At 37.1% G+C, this 19,783-nt stretch overlaps 1 protein-coding gene across 1 annotated transcript in view; it reads left to right on the top strand.

Moving 5' to 3' along the window:
- Positions 1–19,783, top strand: part of BTAF1 (B-TFIID TATA-box binding protein associated factor 1) — an 80,940-nt gene that overhangs the window by 29,177 nt on the left and 31,980 nt on the right. The window contains exons 6-15 of the mRNA XM_037497556.1: positions 199–335; positions 3,104–3,233; positions 3,489–3,557; positions 6,562–6,651; positions 7,145–7,240; positions 7,336–7,512; positions 8,452–8,592; positions 10,005–10,129; positions 12,830–12,950; positions 18,375–18,479. Coding sequence (XP_037353453.1) covers positions 199–335; positions 3,104–3,233; positions 3,489–3,557; positions 6,562–6,651; positions 7,145–7,240; positions 7,336–7,512; positions 8,452–8,592; positions 10,005–10,129; positions 12,830–12,950; positions 18,375–18,479 — 1,191 coding nt within the window. The remainder of the gene's footprint in view (positions 1–198; positions 336–3,103; positions 3,234–3,488; positions 3,558–6,561; positions 6,652–7,144; positions 7,241–7,335; positions 7,513–8,451; positions 8,593–10,004; positions 10,130–12,829; positions 12,951–18,374; positions 18,480–19,783) is intronic.

Here is a 19,783-nt window from a genome sequence, read left to right as displayed (position 1 = left end):
TTGGGAATGGGAAGAGTAGGAAAGAAGGAAGAAGCCAGTGAAATGATGGTGCAGCCATATAACAGTGTCATATAGTTGTCAAAAAAGAATGTGCTCAATCTGTGTCTATCTGTATACTCAGCCATACTCGTATGAGGCCGAGTATGGGTATTTATTTTAACTTCAAAGTTCAAACTCTGTGTTCTTTTATTCTTTTAGACTCTCCAAGCTGCTGAATTGATTGATTCAGAATTTCGAGCTGGGATGAGCAATAGACAGAAAAACAAAGCTAAAAGAATGGCCAAGTTATTTGCAAAACAGAGATCCAGGGATGCAGTGGAAACTAATGAAAAGAGGTAGTAGTCTTTTTCTGCTTATTTATTTAAAACCTTAATGTTAATGCATAAATCTGTGTTGGCTTGAGTTCTAAAACTATTTTGTGGACATTGTGTTTCACTGTGGAGTACCATTTGGATTGGCTTGTTCAATTGTCAGATGATATTTACTATTGCTAGGGACTAGGGCAGCTTCCCCAGAAAATCCACATATGTCAGGTTTATTGTTCTGACTAATTATTATGGGCTGTGAATGTGGGCTGAAAATCTTCAAAGGGGGTAACATGTTCCAGGCAGAGGAATAGGTGTAAATGCTTTAATCAGGGAATTTTCAAGAAACAAAAAGAGCAGTATATCTAGGATAAATAGAAGTGAAAGTAGTAGAGAATGAAGGCAGAGATGTGTTCTAAACCACAAGTTAAGAATGTTGCCTTAGTACAATGAAAAGTGTCGCAGTATCACATCATCGGTTCCCTAGGCTGGAGGCTATGCCAAATAGGGGGGTGATAATCCAGTCTTGGTTACCAAATTCTGTTATAAGAAAGAATTCTGTGGGTAAAATCACTGTCCTCACTTTCTCAGTATGTTGATGAAAATAGTATTTTTGTATGACTTGGAGTAGCATTTCTGAGAATTATTCAAACACCCCTTCTGGGAACATTTTGAGGGACTTACTAAAATTCAGATTCTTGGGCCCCATTCAACTCTGTTAAATTGTAATCTTTAATGATGTTCAAGAAACGTTTGAGGGCCTCCCCGGTGGCGCAGCGGTTGAGCACTGGGTTGCGAAGCTGCCTGCAGCCTCTGCAGCACCGGTTCGATCCCCGGCTGCTTTCCGGCCACCAGAGGAGGGTCCCACAAGGCGCGCAGACCTCTCCTGCCGCCCGCTGCTCCCCACAGCAGTGTGCTTCGGTCCTTCTGCCTGCTCTGCTCCCCGCTCTGGCTCTATTGGGTTCTCTCACCCTCCCACGCTTCTGACTGTACCCAGTGCTTGTATAAATCAATCAATCAATCAATACATCTTTAAAAAAGAGAAAAAAAAGAAATGTTTGAGTAAAAGATCAATTAATAAATGCATAAGAGCCTATGAAAATAAGATTTTATTACAAAAGATAATTTTTTGTTCTTTCCATTCATGTAAAGCTAAAATGTGTTCATTTAAAAGTTAGGCACAAAAGGATATAAATAATAAACATCTGTGTGGCATACATTTTAATGTGTGGCTAAATTGTTGGGCCTTTTTAAGCATGAAATCTTGTTGAACATGTTAACTACAGAGTTTGTTTGCTAGTAGCTTGTTAGGCTCATAGAGTAACCTAATATTAGTATTTCTACTGACTTTAGTCTTATAAGGACTTTTCTCCAAAGATTTGAGTTTGGAAATACTAGACCTTAATTTTTAGAGTTCATGATTCATTCCACAAATACTTGTTGAATACCATTTATGTGCCAGATACTATCCTAGGTCCTCAGGATAAAATAGTGAATAAAATAGGTAAGAACTTCTGTCTTTGTAGAACTTATAGAAAGATAGATAAGGAGCAAGATAAATCAGTAAATGTATAAAATTCATATATCATTTACTTATGATAAAGGGATAAGGAAAAAAAAGAAATACTGCAAGAAAGGAACATATAAAATGTTTTGTGAAGAGTTTGACATTTTAGACAGGATTAGCAAGGGATTCAACAGAGATGAATCTTTTGATTAAATATCTGAAAGAAGCAAGGATGCTAGCCTTCAGAATATCTAGAAAAGACAGTCCAAATAGAGGGAATAGCAAAAATAAATGCCTAGAAGTAGAAACATGCCTAATAAGTTCAAGGGCAGTAAGGTGACCAAATACAGTGAGTGTGTTGGAGAGTAGAGAGGCTCAGATTTCTTTCATCACCTTATAGAAAAAACTGGTTGGCCAAATGAATTATATTTTAAGATGGAGGTTATGGAAAATAACGCTGTATTTTAACAGTGCTAGTTATTTCTTTCTTTTAATACTAATTACACTTATCTTCTTCTTTGTAATAAATTGCTAGACTAGGTTTGATACTTCTGACTTTTTAGTCATAAGATATTTCCTCAAATTTTCTAGACACATTTTTTATTGGTCGCTTGTTTTGTTTCTGTATTTTTAAAGCAGTGATAAAATTATATTGTATTACTCAGTATATTGGTTTTCTCCAGGGTACAACAACCTAAAAATGTTAGGCCGGGCCAGATTTAGGTTGTTATATCAAGGGAATTTAAAGTAAGAAAAGGAGCTTCTTCTTTTAGAAGAGAGGAAGGTAAAAAGCCTTGTTAAATTTGAGATTCAATTTGAAAGCAAGAATTCATTGACTTATATCTATCAATTAGGGGAGTAAGGCATATTTTTGCTCAAAAAAAATTATAAGCAGGGGCCTCCCTGGTGGCGAAAGGGGTTAAGCAACGCACTGTGAAGCAATCCACAGCCTTTGCAGCACAGGTTCGACCCCCCGGCCAGCCAGGGAACAACCCACATGGCGAAGTTGACCTCTCTGGTCTCGCCCACTGCTCCCCTCAGCACTGTGTTTCAGTCTGCCTGTTCTGTTCCCTACTCTGTCTCTGGTGAATCCTCTCACTCCCCACATCTCTGGCCTATACCCCAGCTCTTGTATGCATAAATAAATAAATCTTTAAAAAAAATTTTTTAAGTGGTTAAATTTTAAGTAAAGCATAGCAAAATATGGCAAAACATTTGTTCTAATTATGGTTTCTCTTACATTCATTACTTAACCTTTACTCACTCTTCTAATTGATTTTTATTTTTTTAGCAATGATAGCACTGATGGGGAACCAGAAGAAAAGAGGCGAAAAATAGCAAATGTTGTTATTAACCAGTCTGCAAATGATTCCAAAGTCTTGATTGATAATATTCCAGACAGTTCTTCCTTAATTGAAGAGGTATTATTGAAATGTCCTAAAGTGTTCTTTGAAATTGTTATTTTTTCTTAATGTCAGCATAATAATCTGCAACTGAGAGAAATTTTATTAAAAATCTTATAAATATCTTGATTTCATTAGTAAAATTTTTAATTAAAAATTTTAAAGCCTGTCTAATATTACTAGACCTGGAAAATGAGTATTTTTTAATTAAATTATTAGCGTAAAATATGCCTTTTGAATTAGAAGTAATTCTCTTTTTTTTTTTTTGTTCAGACAAATGAATGGCCTTTGGAAAGCTTTTGTGAAGAGCTTTGCAATGACCTTTTTAATCCCTCCTGGGAGGTAAGATTTCTTCATTGCAATTTCTCTCAGCTCGATTTTCTTTGTTAATGAGAGAACCATGTCATACATAATTTATTTTATCAGGGTTCCTATTCTTCCCCTATATTCCTCTTAGGAGCACTTACAGTACTTAATATCATTTACTGTCTAAGTAGAAAACTTGTATACTGATTATTACTGTTCATACCCTTTCTGTCCTATTTCTTTAGTGAATTGTTCATTTCTTTTCATTTTGTCACCTAAAATATAAAGACTTAAATATCTTTCCCAGACAGTGAAACTTTCCTGTGGAAGTTTATAATTTTCACTGAGAGCTTCTTAACCTCAGAAATACTTCTTCACAGAATATCTTGAACAAGTGCCAATAATATGTGAATGAGATGAAAGTGAAACCCTTTTGGTTGTGAAGTTGAGGGTTGGTGGTCTCAAAGCATTTTGTCCCACCTACTTGCCTTTGGGTATTTTTTTTTTTTAAATACTGTATTGGAATATCTTTTAGCATCCTTTCTGCTCCTGAATGCACTTCTGTTTAAAACTATTCAAGCCTCAAATCAAATGGGGTCTTGAAGAAGTGTGCAATGTCAGTTGCCCTCAGATGACAGTGCAGAAAACTGCGAGACTACAGTGAAGCATTAATCATGAGATATTTTGAGTTGACTTCATTTTACACTGAACACTGGTAACTTTGGAACTTAGTTTTGATGCACTTTTTCTTTTATCTATTTTTATTGAGATAATATTGGTTTATAACACTGTGTTTTAGATATGCGGATTCACACTTTTTCAAATGCACATTACCACATCACACCCAATAGTACCAGTAACCCCCACCACTGTCCATTGAACACTCTTTGTTTCTACCCACATCCCCCCTTCTGGTAACTTCAATTCTGCAATACTTGGATTCTTCCAAGAATTTGTTCTGGCTTTACCTGTTACTTTGTTTCTTTATATTCCACACATGAGTGAAATCATCCATTGTTTTTCTCCTTCTGACTTATTCCTCCCTTTCCTTGATGTTGTTGCAAATGGCAAGCTTACAACCCCTTCATCCCTCCTTTTTTAAGCTGAGTAATATTCTATTTTGTATGTATTTTATACCACATCATCTTTATCCAGTTATCAGTTGATGGGCACTTGGGTTTTTACCATAGCTTGGCTGTTGTAAATAGTGCTGCAGTGAACACAGGGATGTATATATCTCCTTTCAACTCACTGTTTTTATATTGTTTGGGTAGATCTCTAGAAGTGGAATTGCTGGATCATATAGATTTATTTTTTAATGTCTTAAGGCACCTCCCTACTGTTTTCCATAGAGGCTGCACCAGTTTACATTCCTGCCAACATTGTACATGGGATCCTTTTTCTCCACACCCTCGTCAACATTTACTGTTTTTGAAATTTTTGTTTTGGGACATTCTGACGGGTGATGTGATATCTCATTGTGGTTTGCATTTTCCCTATTAATAACTGATAATGGAACATTTTTTTCATGTGTCTATTGTCTGTACTTGTCTATGTACTTGTCTGTACATCTTTGGAGAAGTATCCAGATTGCCTGTTTTTTTGATTGGGTTATTTGCTTTTTTGTTGAGTTGTATAGATTCTTTATATATCTTGGATATTAACCTCTTCTGTGTGTATGATATACAAATATTTTCTCCCTTTCAGTAAGATGTCTGTTCATTTACATGATAGTTTCTTTAACTGTGCAGAAGCTTTTTAGTTTAATATAGTTCCATTTGTTTATTTTTGTTTTTGTTTCCCTTGCTGTTGGAGTCAAGTCCACAAAACTTCTCTAAGGCAAACATCATGGTATATAATGCCTATGTTTTCTTTTATGTATTTTATGGTTAAAAATCTTATTGCCAAGTCTTTATTTTTTTAAAGATTTACTTATGCAGGGGCCTCCCTTGTGGTGCAAGGGGTTAAGCACAGCACTATGAAGCTATCTGCAGCCTCTGCAGCACAAGTTTGATCTCCAGACAGCCAGGGAGCTACCCACATGGCACAGCAGACCTCTCCTGTCTCGCCTACTGCTCCCTCAGCAGTGTATTTCAGTCAGTCCGCCTGTTCTACTCCCCATTCTGTTTCTGGTGAATCCTCTCACCCCCTGCACCTCTGCCCTGCACGCTAGCTCCTGTATGCATGAATAAATTTTTTTTTAAGATCTATTTATTTATGCATATAAGAACTGGGGTACAGGCCATAGACAGAGTGGGGAGCAGAATAGGCAGATTGACTGAAATACACTGCTGAGGGGAGCAGTGGGAGAGACAGGAGAGGTTTGCTGCACCATATGGGCTAGCTCCCTGGTGGGGATCGAATTCATGCTGCAGTGGCTGCTGATAGCTTCATAGTGCTGAGACTTAAACCCTTGTGCCACCAGGGAGGACCTTGCCAAGTCTTTAATCCATTTTGAATTAATTGTTGTGGTTGTCATGATAGTGGTCTAATTTTACTCTTTTGAAGGTGACTACCTGGTTTTCCCAACATGATTTGTTAAAGAGATTTTCTTTTTCCATAGTGTGCTCTTGGTTCCTTGGTCATAAATTAACTGTTTGTGTGTGGGTTTATTTCTGGACTCAATTCTATTTCACTGGTCCTTGTCTCTGTTTTTTGTTCCTGTACCATGCTGTTTTGACCTACTTTATAGATACTAGGGGTGGGGCTGTACAGAACAATAAATGATACTTCCTTCCCTCCACTTCACTGCTGATAATGCTGAATATGGGCAAAGGGTAAAGGAGTGACAAATAAGTGATGGGCATCTCAAAAGAGTTTAAAATAGCTGTTTTCTTAAATTGATGTTAACAAAAATTTCACATGACCAAAACTGTGAAACTAATTATGTAAGGCTTCTTGGATAGTAGAAGAAAGACACTTCTTATAAGTACCACTTAAAGTTTAATTTCTTTAATATCACTTTTTCATACTGAAGCAAAGTTAAATTTAGTTTCTTGAGCATTTAACCTCTTAACATGTGCATCTTGCATCTTTTTAGGTTCGACATGGTGCAGGCACTGGACTTAGGGAAATCCTGAAAGCTCATGGGAAAAGTGGTGGTAAAATGGGAGACAGCACATTAGAAGAGGTAAGTGTATAAAGCAGCAATTATCAAGTTTCAGTAGTTGGCCTCTTTTGCTAAGTAATAGCATAAGCAGGGAAGTAATAGCATAAGCATGAGTATGAGAAGGAAATAATAGATTGGAAAGTAGAGTGAGATGAATAAGGATAGTTTAGAAGTTGGTGACCAATATGATTGGTGAAGCATGGAGACACTAGTAGTAGGATAGATAATAGATACATGATTGTTATAATTGATATTAGCAACTATAAATATTAATTTCTCTTGGAGAATGTAGAATTTATGAATTTTAGAGATTTTGGTGTATTTGAATCTAGTTAATCAACAAAGAGGATGTGGTTGATTTAAAGGTAATAATTGGGCTCTTCTGCATTTTGGTTATTGTTTTTATAACAAAAATAGTATGTCCTTATATTTTATTTTTGAATTGGGCCTTTGTTTTCCCAACCCCAGCTACAGAGTGTGATCTATGTTATTTTAAAAATGTCTGTTTTAACAGATGATTCAGCAGCATCAAGAGTGGTTGGAAGACTTGGTTATTAGACTCCTTTGTGTTTTTGCATTAGATAGATTTGGAGACTTTGTTTCTGATGAAGTAAGTATCACCTAAGAGTCATAATCCTATTATATTTCAAATTGTACAAAGTGAATTTTTTGTAAATAGGAATTTTTTTCTTTTCTCATTTCTAGGTTGTGGCACCAGTTCGTGAAACATGTGCTCAAACATTAGGTGTGGTGTTAAAGCACATGAATGAAACAGGAGTTCATAAGACTGTGGATGTTTTGCTTAAATTACTTACACAAGAACAATGGGAAGTTAGACATGGTGGTCTGCTGGGAATAAAATACGCTTTGGCAGTTCGTCAGGTAAACACTTCAGTTTTTGAAGGATGTAGGAAAGTCTTTTTCCTTTTAGTTTATCTTCACTAATTATATGGAATGACCCTAGATTATTCTTGTTTAAGATTAGCCAGTACTTCCAAGGTTTGTCATCTTGAGATAGTATGATAGAGATAGGTGATGCTAGTAAGAATTTAAGTACAAATCAAAAGATGTTAAGCTAGATTTGGAAAATTCTTCCTATTTCATGGAAGACCAATTCTCAGTAAGATTCCTAGTGTAAGATCACAGGAGCAGCTTCTGGAAGCTGATTTTATTGGGAAAATTGAAGTGTTGATTGGAATAATCTATCATATCCACTTCTTGTGTGTGTGTGTGTGTGTGTGTGTGTGTGTGTGTGTGTGTGTGTAAAAGAACTGGGATGTAGGCCATTGGTGTGTGGGACGGGTGGGATGAGAGACAGAGAGGGGGGCAGAACAGGTGAATTATTGAAATACACTGCTAAGGGCAGCAGCAGGCAACACAGGAGAGGTCTGCTGTGCCATATGTGGGTTAGTTCCCTGGCTGGGGATAGAACTTAGGCTGTAGTGGTAATAAGGCTGAGACTTAACCTGTAGGCCACCAAGGAGGCCCCTTGTCATACCCCCCTTGCTTGTCAGTTGTATTGCATGAGAAGTAGAAGTTAAGGTTCTAGCACAGGGTATGTTTGTGTATGTGGTAACACAGGGAATTGCTAGTCTTACCTCATGTTCTGATGTTTTAAATTGCAAGAATAATGAAGTACTTGATACTATTGTAATCTTTTTCAAATGGGATTAGTACATAGACATCTGTGGATATTTTTCCTTTCTGTTTGTGATTCTTTTTTAATACTGGATTTTATGCTTTCACATGGCAAATTAATTTTAAAAGTCTAAGCACAATAATTGTACTATAGAAAATTAATATATTTTGATATTTTTACAGGATGTAATCAATACTTTATTGCCTAAAGTCTTAACTAGAATAATTGAAGGACTCCAAGACCTTGATGATGATGTCAGAGCTGTTGCTGCAGCATCTTTAGTACCTGTGGTAGAAAGCCTTGTGTATCTTCAGACACACAAGGTAAATTAAATATTTTTTTTTAAGATTTATTTATGCATACAAGAGCTGGGGTACAGGCCAGAGATGTGGGGGGTGGGGGGTGAGAGAATTCACCAAAGACAGAGTGGGGAACAGAACAGGCAGACTGACTGAAACACACTGCTAAGGGGAGCAGCGGGTGAGACAGGAGAGGTCTGCTTCTCTATGTTGGTTTTTCTCTGGCTGGCCAGGGATTGAACTCATGCTGCAGAGGCTGTGGATTTCTTCATAGTGTGTTGCTTAACAACCCTTGCACCACCAGGGAAGCCCTAAATTAAATATTTTTGAATTTTCTTCCCACAGAGCTTGTTTACATTTTGGGTGTAGAGATTTGGGAAAAACATTGAGTACATTTTTCTCTTCATCCTTCATTTTCCTTCTCACTCCCTTGTGAGTCATGTGATCTCGATTAGACATTATCCTTGAGAAGAATGAATATTAATGTACAACCCTTCACATACAGAGTGTATAGGGAACATCTTTAAGAAAAAAGCAGCCATTTCTTCTTTATTTTACTCCTGGTTTTTAAACATGTGAATGATTTTGGCATTTGACTTTTGGATTTTAATTTGGTCTCATTTTTTGAAGTTCCTCTTAAGTTCTATCTGATTTTCCTTTGCATTGTTAAAACTAGAACACACATTTGGAAGTGCAGCAAGCAGTATTTTTAAAATTAAAAACTAAGTTTGTTCTTTTGGTGATGATTATTGCCATGTTAAAATACATTAAAATTACAGAGGGTCGGGCCTCCCCGGTGGCGCAGCGGTAGAGCGCTGGGTTGCGAAGCTGCCCGCGGCCTCTGCGGCGCCGGTTCAATCCCCGGCTGCTCCCCGGCCACCAGAGGAGGGTCCCGCATGGCGCGCAGACCTCTCCTGCCGCCCGCTGCTCCCCTCAGCAGTGTACTTCGCTCCTTCTGCCTGCTCTGCTCCCCGCTCTGGCTCTGGTGAATTCTCTCACCCTCCCGCGCTTCTGACTGTACCCAGTGCATGTATAAACAAAAAACAAACAAACAAGCAAACAAATAAATAAAGAAAAACATGCCTCTATTAAAAAAAAAAAAAAAATTACAGAGGGTCACGACTTGTGTGCCCATACCATATTGTTTTCAGTTTTGTCTTTTTACATAAAATAGTAGATTGACGCATTTCCTGAATTCTCCTACCCATTATGAGCCTGGTTAGGAAGGGAAGTGCTGAAGTAGACTTGAATAGCATTAAAAAGACTTGGTTAAAGACAAGTTATGTCTTTCTTATTTTGCTCAAAACCAGCACTATCCAAGTTCATTGGAATTGGATATGTTGTTGAATCACTAGGCACTCCTTGAATGTAATTGAACATGGCTTATGGATATTTTGCATAAAATTAACAACTTTTCTTGATAACTGATGTTATAGGTACCCTTCATTATAAATACATTATGGGATGCTCTTCTGGAACTGGATGATCTGACAGCTTCAACAAATAGTATTATGACTCTTCTTTCATCTTTGTTAACTTATCCTCAGGTCCAACAATGCAGGTAATTATTTCTATTTAATGTAATAAGTAAAAGATGTTTATGTATATTTCCAGGTAATTAAACCTAATAATATAATGATCTGTCACCTTTGAGAACTATAAGTTGGGAGTACTGTAAGTCTGGTGGTACATTTGGGGAAGGAATTAGAAAAGACATATTCTCTACCCTTGTGTTAATTCATTTATATAATTCTTTGTCTTGTAACTTTAGAAATGTAACCCTTATATTTTAGCTTTGCATATAGAATTTTAACTTTCTTTAGTTGACATTTAATTAATAGTATTATCACTGAACATACATTTTCCAAACTTTGCTCTTCTGTTAACTTTTTCCTTGTAATGTTCATTTTATTATTTTTTTTAAAGATTTGTTTATTTATGCATACAGAACTGGGGTGTACAGGTGAGAGGTGCAGGGGGGCAGGGGTGGATTAGAGGATTCACCAGAGACAGAATGGAGAGCAGAACAGGCAGACTGACTGAAATACACTGCTGAGGGGAGCAGTGAGTGAGGCAGGAGAGGTCTGCTGCGCCATGTGGGTAGCTCCCTGGCTAGCCAGGGATCAAACTTGTGCTGCAGTGGCTGCCGATAGCTTCATAGTGTTGTGCTTAACCCCTTGGCTACAAGGGAAGCCCTGTATTGTTCATTTTAACTCTTGCTCTTGATTTCAACAATTACACATCAGGAAGTGAATATACAATAATGAAATATCATGTGGAAAGGCGAAGGTTGGGTGCAGCAAAAAACATGCACCAAAAAAAGTGTCACCTTTTTTCCTATCCTGATATTTGAAATGAAGCTAATTAACATGTTCCTTACCATGCAGACTGATTCCTGAATATTAATGTTTCTATTAATAGTATCCTTGGAGATACGGAGGGAAAAATTTGTATGCAATTTGAAAAATATCACAGATGAGAAAATTACTGTCCTTAGCCTAGTGAAGTTGTTCAGTGAGTGTTCATATGATTATAAATGTCTGGCTCTGTGAGTGACTCTGTTTCTAATGAAAATCATACTTGTATGAAAAACATGTAGGGAATGTTTCAAATAATACCAGTCTACTGGGAGTACTTCAAAGTTAAATTTACAGTTCACAAGTTGGAATAGCAATTTGTGCCTTTGAAGTAAATGCCTATAAAAGCAAATTAAGATTAAAATTGAAGTGATAATAAATATATGGAGTTTCCTAATTTTCAGATACTTTCATGAGCAATAAACTATTTAATAGTGATTAGTTAATATATGTGATGAAAGTCCTTCTAAAGCTACAAAATGAAAGAGTTTTTAATTACCCCAAATCAGGGTTTGGATCTTTTATCTGTGAAGGCCCAGATAGTGATATTTCAGGCTCTGTGACCCATAAGATCTCTATTGAAACTCCTTAACTCTGCCATTGTAGTGCAAAAGCAACCATCAAAACAGTAAAGGAATGAATGTGCCTGTGTTCTTACTTTCTTGTAAAAAATGGATGGATCATATTTGACCTGTGGGTCTTAGTTTATTGACACTGTCCTAAAGAACTTAGTACCTTTTGAAAAAATCAAGTGCATAGAATCAGAAAAGCTAGATAATGTAAGAAAATGAAAGAATATAACAGAAATTCTGTTAATTCAATATGAATAATGTAGTGTTTGATCTTTTTTCCTTCAAAAATTGCCTTATTAGAAAATTTGCTTCATATGTTGTGATATTTGGCAGATACTGTCCAGCTTATGTAAGAAGAAATGCAGCATGTCATTTGGACCATGAACAATTACACTATTAACAAGACCTTTTTATAATGCTTTTACATATTTTATGTGTTTTATGTCTGTGTGTGCATGTGTTTAATATAAGTAAATTTACTAAATGTATAAATAAATGTAAGAAGTTGTTTTTATACAAATCTGAACGTAATGAAAACAAAAATGATAAAAGGTAGACCTCCTGAAAGGAACCATGAAAGAACAGGTAGTTACACTGGTGTTACTGTTTTTTTTGCTCATGTGTTTTTTTTTTTAATAAGAGGTTTGTATTTCAGAAGCTACTTTTAAATCATTTCCTAATATCAGGTAACTTTTATGCCTCATGGATGTGACAGGAATCCTGTAGTCTAGGTTTTTAGCCTAAATAAGGCTTTGCTTTCTTCCCCATTTAAGAATATAATCTGTGAGAATGAAGATAATTGAGTTTTCCAAGCTTAAAAGCTACATCAGGATAACAAATTTTAAAAGCTACCACCACACCACCTCTTGCTCATTAGATATGTGGCAGAGATGGCCCTAAAAGGGGATGTATAATTTTGTATATCTATTGATTACCCCGTGGAGTTAGCCATGGCAAAAGAGGTAAGGATTTAGCAACCCTGATTTTCTGTATTTAGCCACCAGCTAAGATACATGTCCATTTTCTTGAATAAGAGAAGATTGAGAATTAAGTCAGTTATATTGGAAACTTCTAATATGATAAAGGTAATTCATGGCATTGGTGCTACAGAAGAAACTAATTTTAATATTTCTGCTCTTTATGTTCATTTGCTCTGGCTATTCTGGTGCTAATGTAATAGTTTTGAGTGAGACTTAAATATCTACATGAAAATTATATTACCTTTTTAGAATCTTTCCAAAAAGGTACTCAGTTCACCTGGAAAAAGCAGATAATATATCAATGAGGCTTCAACTGAGAATGAATGAGATTAACTTGTATCTTTTTTATTAGTATTCAACAGTCGCTCACAGTTTTAGTTCCTCGTGTCTGGCCTTTTTTGCATCATACTATATCATCAGTTCGAAGAGCAGCTTTGGAAACTTTGTTTACATTGTTATCAACACAGGATGAGGTAAGAACTAATAATTATAGTAATCTTGAAATTTATATAAATCAATTTTATAAAACAGATCTGACCACTTGGTTACTCTTGCTACATATCCAAAGATCTGGAGAATGTGCGGGGCCTACGAATAGTAGTATAGTTATCTTGTAGACACATAAGCGCGTTACTGTGGCACTAGAAATATTTTAATATTTTGTTCTAGGTTGTAATCCCAATACTTGGAATAGCTTAATACATATGGAACCCTCAGTAAATATTCTGAATGAAAAATTGAATAAGTTCTTCCTGTCAGAGACCTATTGTTAAGTCTTTGCTTGCTGTTTGATTGACAGTTGGATGGTTGGCAGACCCTACCCCAGACTAGAAATCTGTATTTGAAACTCTGCAGTATGACTCCTAAAGATGGACAGTAGGGTTGTTACACACTTGCCTCCTCTCAAGGATTAGTAAATCTTAAGAGGATGGTATTTTCCAAGTATAATATCCTTTAGTAGTCACACATTGAAATGCTGAGATCATTCAGATTATCAGTGTGCAGATGGCAACTGTAATGCCCTGTTAAAGGCATCCCTATTTTTAAGATAACGCTAGAGATCAAACAAAAAAATAGTAGAATTTAGGGGATGTATCAATAAGCAATCCATTATCCTATCATGCTGTTTTTTATAGGTACTGCAATTTGAACCAGTCTTTATTATTTTTTTTTTAATATTTATTTATGTATACCAGAACTGGGGTACAGGCCAGAGGTGTGGAGGGTGAGAGGATTCACCAGAGACAGAGTGGGGAACAGAACAAGCAGATTGACCAAAGTACACTGCTGAGGGCAACAGTGGGCGAGTCAGGAGAGGTCTGCTATGCCATGTGGGTTGCTCCCTGGCCGCCTTGGGATTGAACTCATTCTGCAATGGTTGCGGAGAGCTTCATAGGTTGCATCTTAACCCCTTGCGCCATCAGGGAGGCCCTGAACCAGTGATCTTTATTTTTTATTTATTTATTTATTTTTAAATAGAGGCATGCTTTATTTGTTTGTTTTGTTTATATAAGCACTGGGTACAGTCAGAAGCGCGGGAGGGTGAGAGAATTCACCAGAGCCAGAGCGGGGAGCAGAGCAGGCAGAAGGACCTAAGTACACTGCTGAGGGGAGCAGCGGGCGGCAGGCGAGGTCTGCGCGCCATGTGGGACCCTCCTCTGGTGGCCGGGGAGCAGCCGGGGATTGAACCAGCGCCGCAGAGGCCGCGGGCGGCTTCGCAACCCCAGCGCTCAACCGCTGCGCCACCGGGGAGGCCCCTGAACCAGTGATCTTTAAAAAGCAGTGGTTAGTTTTTAGATAATAGATTGTTGTTTGGATAAAAGTCTGTTTTGTGTTCACTAACCTATGCATCTGTATGTGAATTAGGAGTAGTCCCTGTAGTCTTGTTTTAATATGCAGCATGATAGTGAGTTGTACTTTTGTGACTCAATACCTGTAAATTTTGTTTTGCATTATCTTTGATTTTGTATAATAATCTTCTGAGAAAAATATGTCAGGTTTATTTCATAATCCTTAGTTGATCAGGCATATATGAATGTGACAAAACTGGCATGGATTGTTCTGAGTTATCACTTCAATTTTGTCTAAGATTTGTGGTGTTTAAATGTTTTTAATGTCATATTCCTAAATTTACTTTCGATGAGCCTCTTGAAGTTGTCAAATTTCTTCCCTTTACTTTTTTTAATAGAGTTTATTTTTAAGACCAGTTTTAGGTTTACAGAAAATTTAATGGAAACATAGTTTCCATATTCCTTCTTCCCTCCCCTCCTGCCCTTTCCCCCATTGTTAACATCTTTACATTTGTTACAATCGACCCAAAATTGATACATTATTATTATTATTATTTTTAAGATTTATTTATTTATACAAGAACGGGGTACAGGCCAGATGCGCGGGAGGGTGAGAGGATTCACCAGAGACAGAGAAGGGAACAGAATAGGCAGACTGACAAAATACAATGCTGAGGGGAGCAGTGGGCGTGACAGGAGAGGTCTGCTGCGCCATATGGGACCCTCGCCGGCCAGCTGGGATCGAACTGGCGCTGCACAGGCTGTGGACAGCTTCACAGCACAGCGCTCAACGCCTGTGCCACCAGGGGAGGACCGATGTTTTAAATTTTTTGAAGATTTATTATATTTATACAAGAACCGGGATACAGGCCAGATGTGCGGGAGGGTGAGAGGATTCACCAGAGACAGAGCAGAATGACCGAAATACATTGCTGAGGGGAGCAGCGGGAGAGACAGGAGAGGTCTGCCGCACCATGTGGGTTGCTTCATGGCCAGTAGGGATAAAACCGGCATTACAGAGGCTGCAGACATGTTCACAGCGCTGTGCTCAACTGCCTGCACCACCAGGGAGGCCCTTATTTGTTTTCCATTTCTCAGCAATCATTGTCCTTCATTGCTTGGTATATCCAGTTTCTTGGAAATTGTTGTTTCATATACTTGTCTCTTGTTTTCCTGGTCCATTCAAGCAAGAAATGAAATCTGTTCTTTGATAGTCTGTATTGGCCTATCCGCCAACCTGGAAACCCAAAGTCACTCTCTGAGCTGGCTGGACACTGCTAGCTGGTGGAGAGCCAAAATGGGGGAGCCCCCAAAATTGATACATTATTAAGGTCTAGTTTACATAAGGTCTCATCCTTTCTATTATAGATTCTAGAGGTTTGACAAATGTACAATTGTATGTATCCATCATTACAGTATCATACAGAATAGTTTTACTACCCTAAGATATACCTGTGCTCTGTTTATGAATCCCTCTATTCCCCCCTCTAAGCCCTTAGCAACCTCTGATCTTGTTATTGTTTCCATAGTTTTATCTTTTCCAAATGTCTTATAGTTGGACTCATACAGTATGTGGCCTTTTCACATTGGCTCCTCTCATTTAGTAATAGGAAACTAAGGTTTTTCCATGTTTTTTTTTTCATGACTTGAGTTGTAGTAGTCCAGATTATAGTTAATTTAAGCTTAGAAAAGTAAATAGTCTATGGTAGAAATTTTTTCTGTAGTTCAGTTTTAGCTACTAGCATACTTGAAATCCATTGGCCTTTTTTTTTTTTAATATGGGGAAGGGAATTAAGAGGTAGATAATCTCTAAAGGACTGAAAATGCTATACTCCTCATTGTTCCCCTTTATCTCGACCAACTCAATTAACCCAATTAAATAGACCTACAAATACAAAGCAATAAGAATAGGTTACCTGCCTAAATCAAAGACTATTGGAAGATAGGTGCAAGAGTAATGGGAACTTTTAGATTTGCTAAAGACAGATTGACCCTGGATGTTTTTCCAACCTTGTATTTTCTACTAAGCAGAATTTACACCATGCTATGGGAAAATCTGCATTTCTCAAGTATTTTTTCTTGTGATGATGATAACTATGTGTTCTGGGGTTGGTTTTGTTTGGTCAGATTTTTTCCTCTATTTTTTAAACACAGTTTTTCTCTTTATATATTGACTATTTTTAGGGCAGCTTTAGGTTTACAGAAAAATTAAATGAAAAGTACAGAGATATTCCATATACCTCCTCTCCCATCCCAAGCACAGCTCCCACCATCATCAGGGTGGTATGGATGTTATTTACAGTCAGCAAACCAGCATTTACACATCATTAGCAATCAAAGCCCATAGTTTGTACTAAACTTCACTCTTGATGTTCTACATTTGTTCTTGGGTTCTGACAAATGTGTAGTGATACATGTTCACCATTATTCTATCATGAAGAATAGTTTTGGTACTCTTAAAAACTCCCTGTGCTCTACCTATCATCACTTCCTTTCTCTGCTTTTTTTTAATATAAAGTAGAATTTACTATGTTATTAAAGTTTGTAGTCTGAGAAGAATTCTACAATTTATATCACATGCTGATTATAAATATGGGGGGGGGGAGAATCTTTCTCTCTACATGTCAGTTTGGGATCTACAACCTACTGTTTGTATTTCCAATCACAGGGTTGAGAGTTAGGTTGAGAGAACTGGTAAATGTGGGGAAAATCAGAAATGAGATTTTGGAAAAGTAATATTAAATTATTTGCTTGTTGCTGTTATAGCTTTCCTAATTCTGTTAAGATTGTTTCTAATTCTCATGAGAAAAGATAATTTTTTCCCTCAATGTTCCTTTCCCTCTTAATGAAAAATATTTAAGACTTAGGAAGCTAGTGTGTGGGCCTACCCAACTGATGATTTTGTTTTAGACTTCTTTTCAAACCATTTTGAGAACATGTAACTCTGGTCTTGTCCTTAGTTTTCTATTGGCTATTAAATTATAGGTTGCTTTCTAAATTATGCATGCATTATCCTTAGAACTTCTGGCTTCTGGAATTTCAATATTTTTTTTAAATTTCAGTCTCTTCCAAAATTACGATGTGGCAATAGGTTCACTAGAATGTTTCTACTGATCATTTGTATCAGTGAACTTGCAATTGAACAATAATAAACAATGTGAGATTCCTTTTCTAAATATTGGGCATGTACATAATATATTAAGCACTATTTCAGTTTGATTTGGGTAGGCTTTTGAATTATTGAGAAATTCCTTAGATGGATGTGCTAAATTTGGGCTTAAAAAAATCTCTGAATCCTCTGGAATTGGAAGCAAAATGTTATACTTAGGTCATATATAAGTGTATTTTTCTATATAAAGAATGTTTATAGTTTTTACTGGATTTTCAAAAGATCCCTGACCCAAAACAGACTAAGAACCTTTGCATTACTGGTGATCATACTTCAACTCTGATCATCTAACACATCAGCAGTAATCTGATTATTTTTTCTTTTTCCTTAACAAAGTGGTGACATTAAATGCTGGTTGGTCTGCTCCCATATGGAGGGTGATTTTAACTTACCTGAAGCAGAATTTAGAGTTTTTAATCATAATCATACTTTTTGTTTTTCAAAGATTTATTGATTTATTTATTCAAGCACTGGGTACAGTCAGAAGCACGGGAGGGTGAGAGAATTCACCAGAGCCAGAGCAGGGAACAGAACAGGCAGTCCGATGAAACACACTGCTGAGGGGAGCAGCGGGCGCTGCAGGAGAGGTCTTTCGTGCCATGTGGGACCCTCGCTGGTGGCCAGGGATGGAACTGGTGCTGCAGAGGCTGCAGGCAGCTTTGCAGCTCAGCGCTCAACTGCTTCACCACCAGGGGAGGCCCCATAATCATACTTTTTACAACTTTCCAGTGATTATATGCCATTTAGTTTCTCCAGACCATTGGGGGGGAAAATGGTAGTATTGCTTCAAAGTCTTGTCAAAATTATCCTTGATGAAGGATATGTTGATAAAGGCCATGTTGTCATGGTAGCATATTTATTATTTGACTTAAAACTCATGACATAAGCTGACACCCCAAAATTATATGATACAGCTTTGATTCTGTTTTTGTTTTCAGAACTCTTCATCTTGGCTTATACCTATCCTGTCTGATATGCTGCGACACATTTTTCAGTTTTGTGTTTTAGAAAGCAGTCAGGAAATTCTGGACCTCATTCACAAGGTACACAATGAATCTGTTTATACTCCTTTTCCCAGTAACTTGCTACCAAAAAATTTTAAAACTTTCGTAATTCTAGTCTGTTGTTCATGGTTTTAAGAAATTAGAAATCGCCCAAGAGATTTGAAAAGTCTGGAGATCTGCAAGATGAGACAAAGAAATGGGTTTCTTACAGAATGTAATCATTAAATCCTAGTTGGCCATGCTGCTTTCTCTTACTATGTCACTTAACTAGGAAGTGTTTTAAGTACTTTTGATAGCTTTGATGCATAAAATGAAGGTAAGACTACTTTCCACCAAAATCATTTTGTTATTTACCAGCTTGTATATTGATCCTGAAAAATACCTTTTGGAACTTATTGGTAATATATTGTCACAGTTTAGACATGTACTTTCCCCCCTTACTTAGCAAGATCAGTTAAATGTGATGCACATGTGCTCGCAAAGTGCGCGCGCGCTCTCTCTCGCTGTCTCTCTCTCTGTCCATTTTAAAAGGGCAGGTTTATTTAGGTTTCTTCTTCTTTGGAAGAAAAAGAGAGGCACCTGCATAGTCATAGGGTGGGCAGGAGAGCTTGTGTTGGAATCTTTAAGGAAGAGCCTTTTGACATATTTAATAAGGTTTATGAGGAAAATGGTAGTATTGTACCTTTGGAACATATTCAGTTTAGACCAGTATTATTCTCGTAGGTGACTCATTTTTAACAATGTTGGATAACAGCTGTGTTATTTCTCTATACTTGTCTTAGTCTCTTTAGTGATAGGCATCAAGAAAGAAACTTTACTGATAAGATCATGAATCAAGACTTATATTGTTCTTAATTTATACTAGTGTATTACCCCCTTTAAATTTAGCAGAGGATGTGTATCAGGAGGGTTTTTTTTTTTTTAAATTTATTTTTATTTATGTATGCATACAAGAAGAGGGATCTGGGCCAAAAGTGAAGGGAGGGGTGGTGGTGAGAGGCTTCACCAGAGACAGAATGGGGAGCAGAACAGGCATATCTACTGAAATATAATGCTGAGGGGAGCAACAGGTAAGACAGGAGAGGTCTGCTGAGCCGTGTGGGTTAGCTCCCTGGCAGGGGATTGAACTCAGGCTGAAGTGACTTGATAGCTTGGAGATTTTTGTTTTTATTATTGTTTTATTTTATGTATTTTTTACATAATTTTTCATTTTTGTACAATGTGTGCATTTTCATCTTGGTTATAGTCCCTGTAAAATTCCCACCACCCTTGTTTTCATCCTTCTTCCTTCTCTCCCCCTGTCCCGTAGTGTGTCTCTGGTTTATAGTTGCCTGTTGATTTTG

Source organism: Talpa occidentalis, unplaced genomic scaffold (assembly GCF_014898055.3).
Source record: "Talpa occidentalis isolate TD23 unplaced genomic scaffold, MPIMG_talOcc4v2.1 talOcc4.8, whole genome shotgun sequence".
Taxonomy (NCBI): Eukaryota; Metazoa; Chordata; class Mammalia; order Eulipotyphla; family Talpidae; genus Talpa; species Talpa occidentalis.
The sequence above is the reverse complement of the archived record's forward strand: the minus strand, read 5'-3'. Positions and strand labels throughout refer to the sequence as shown.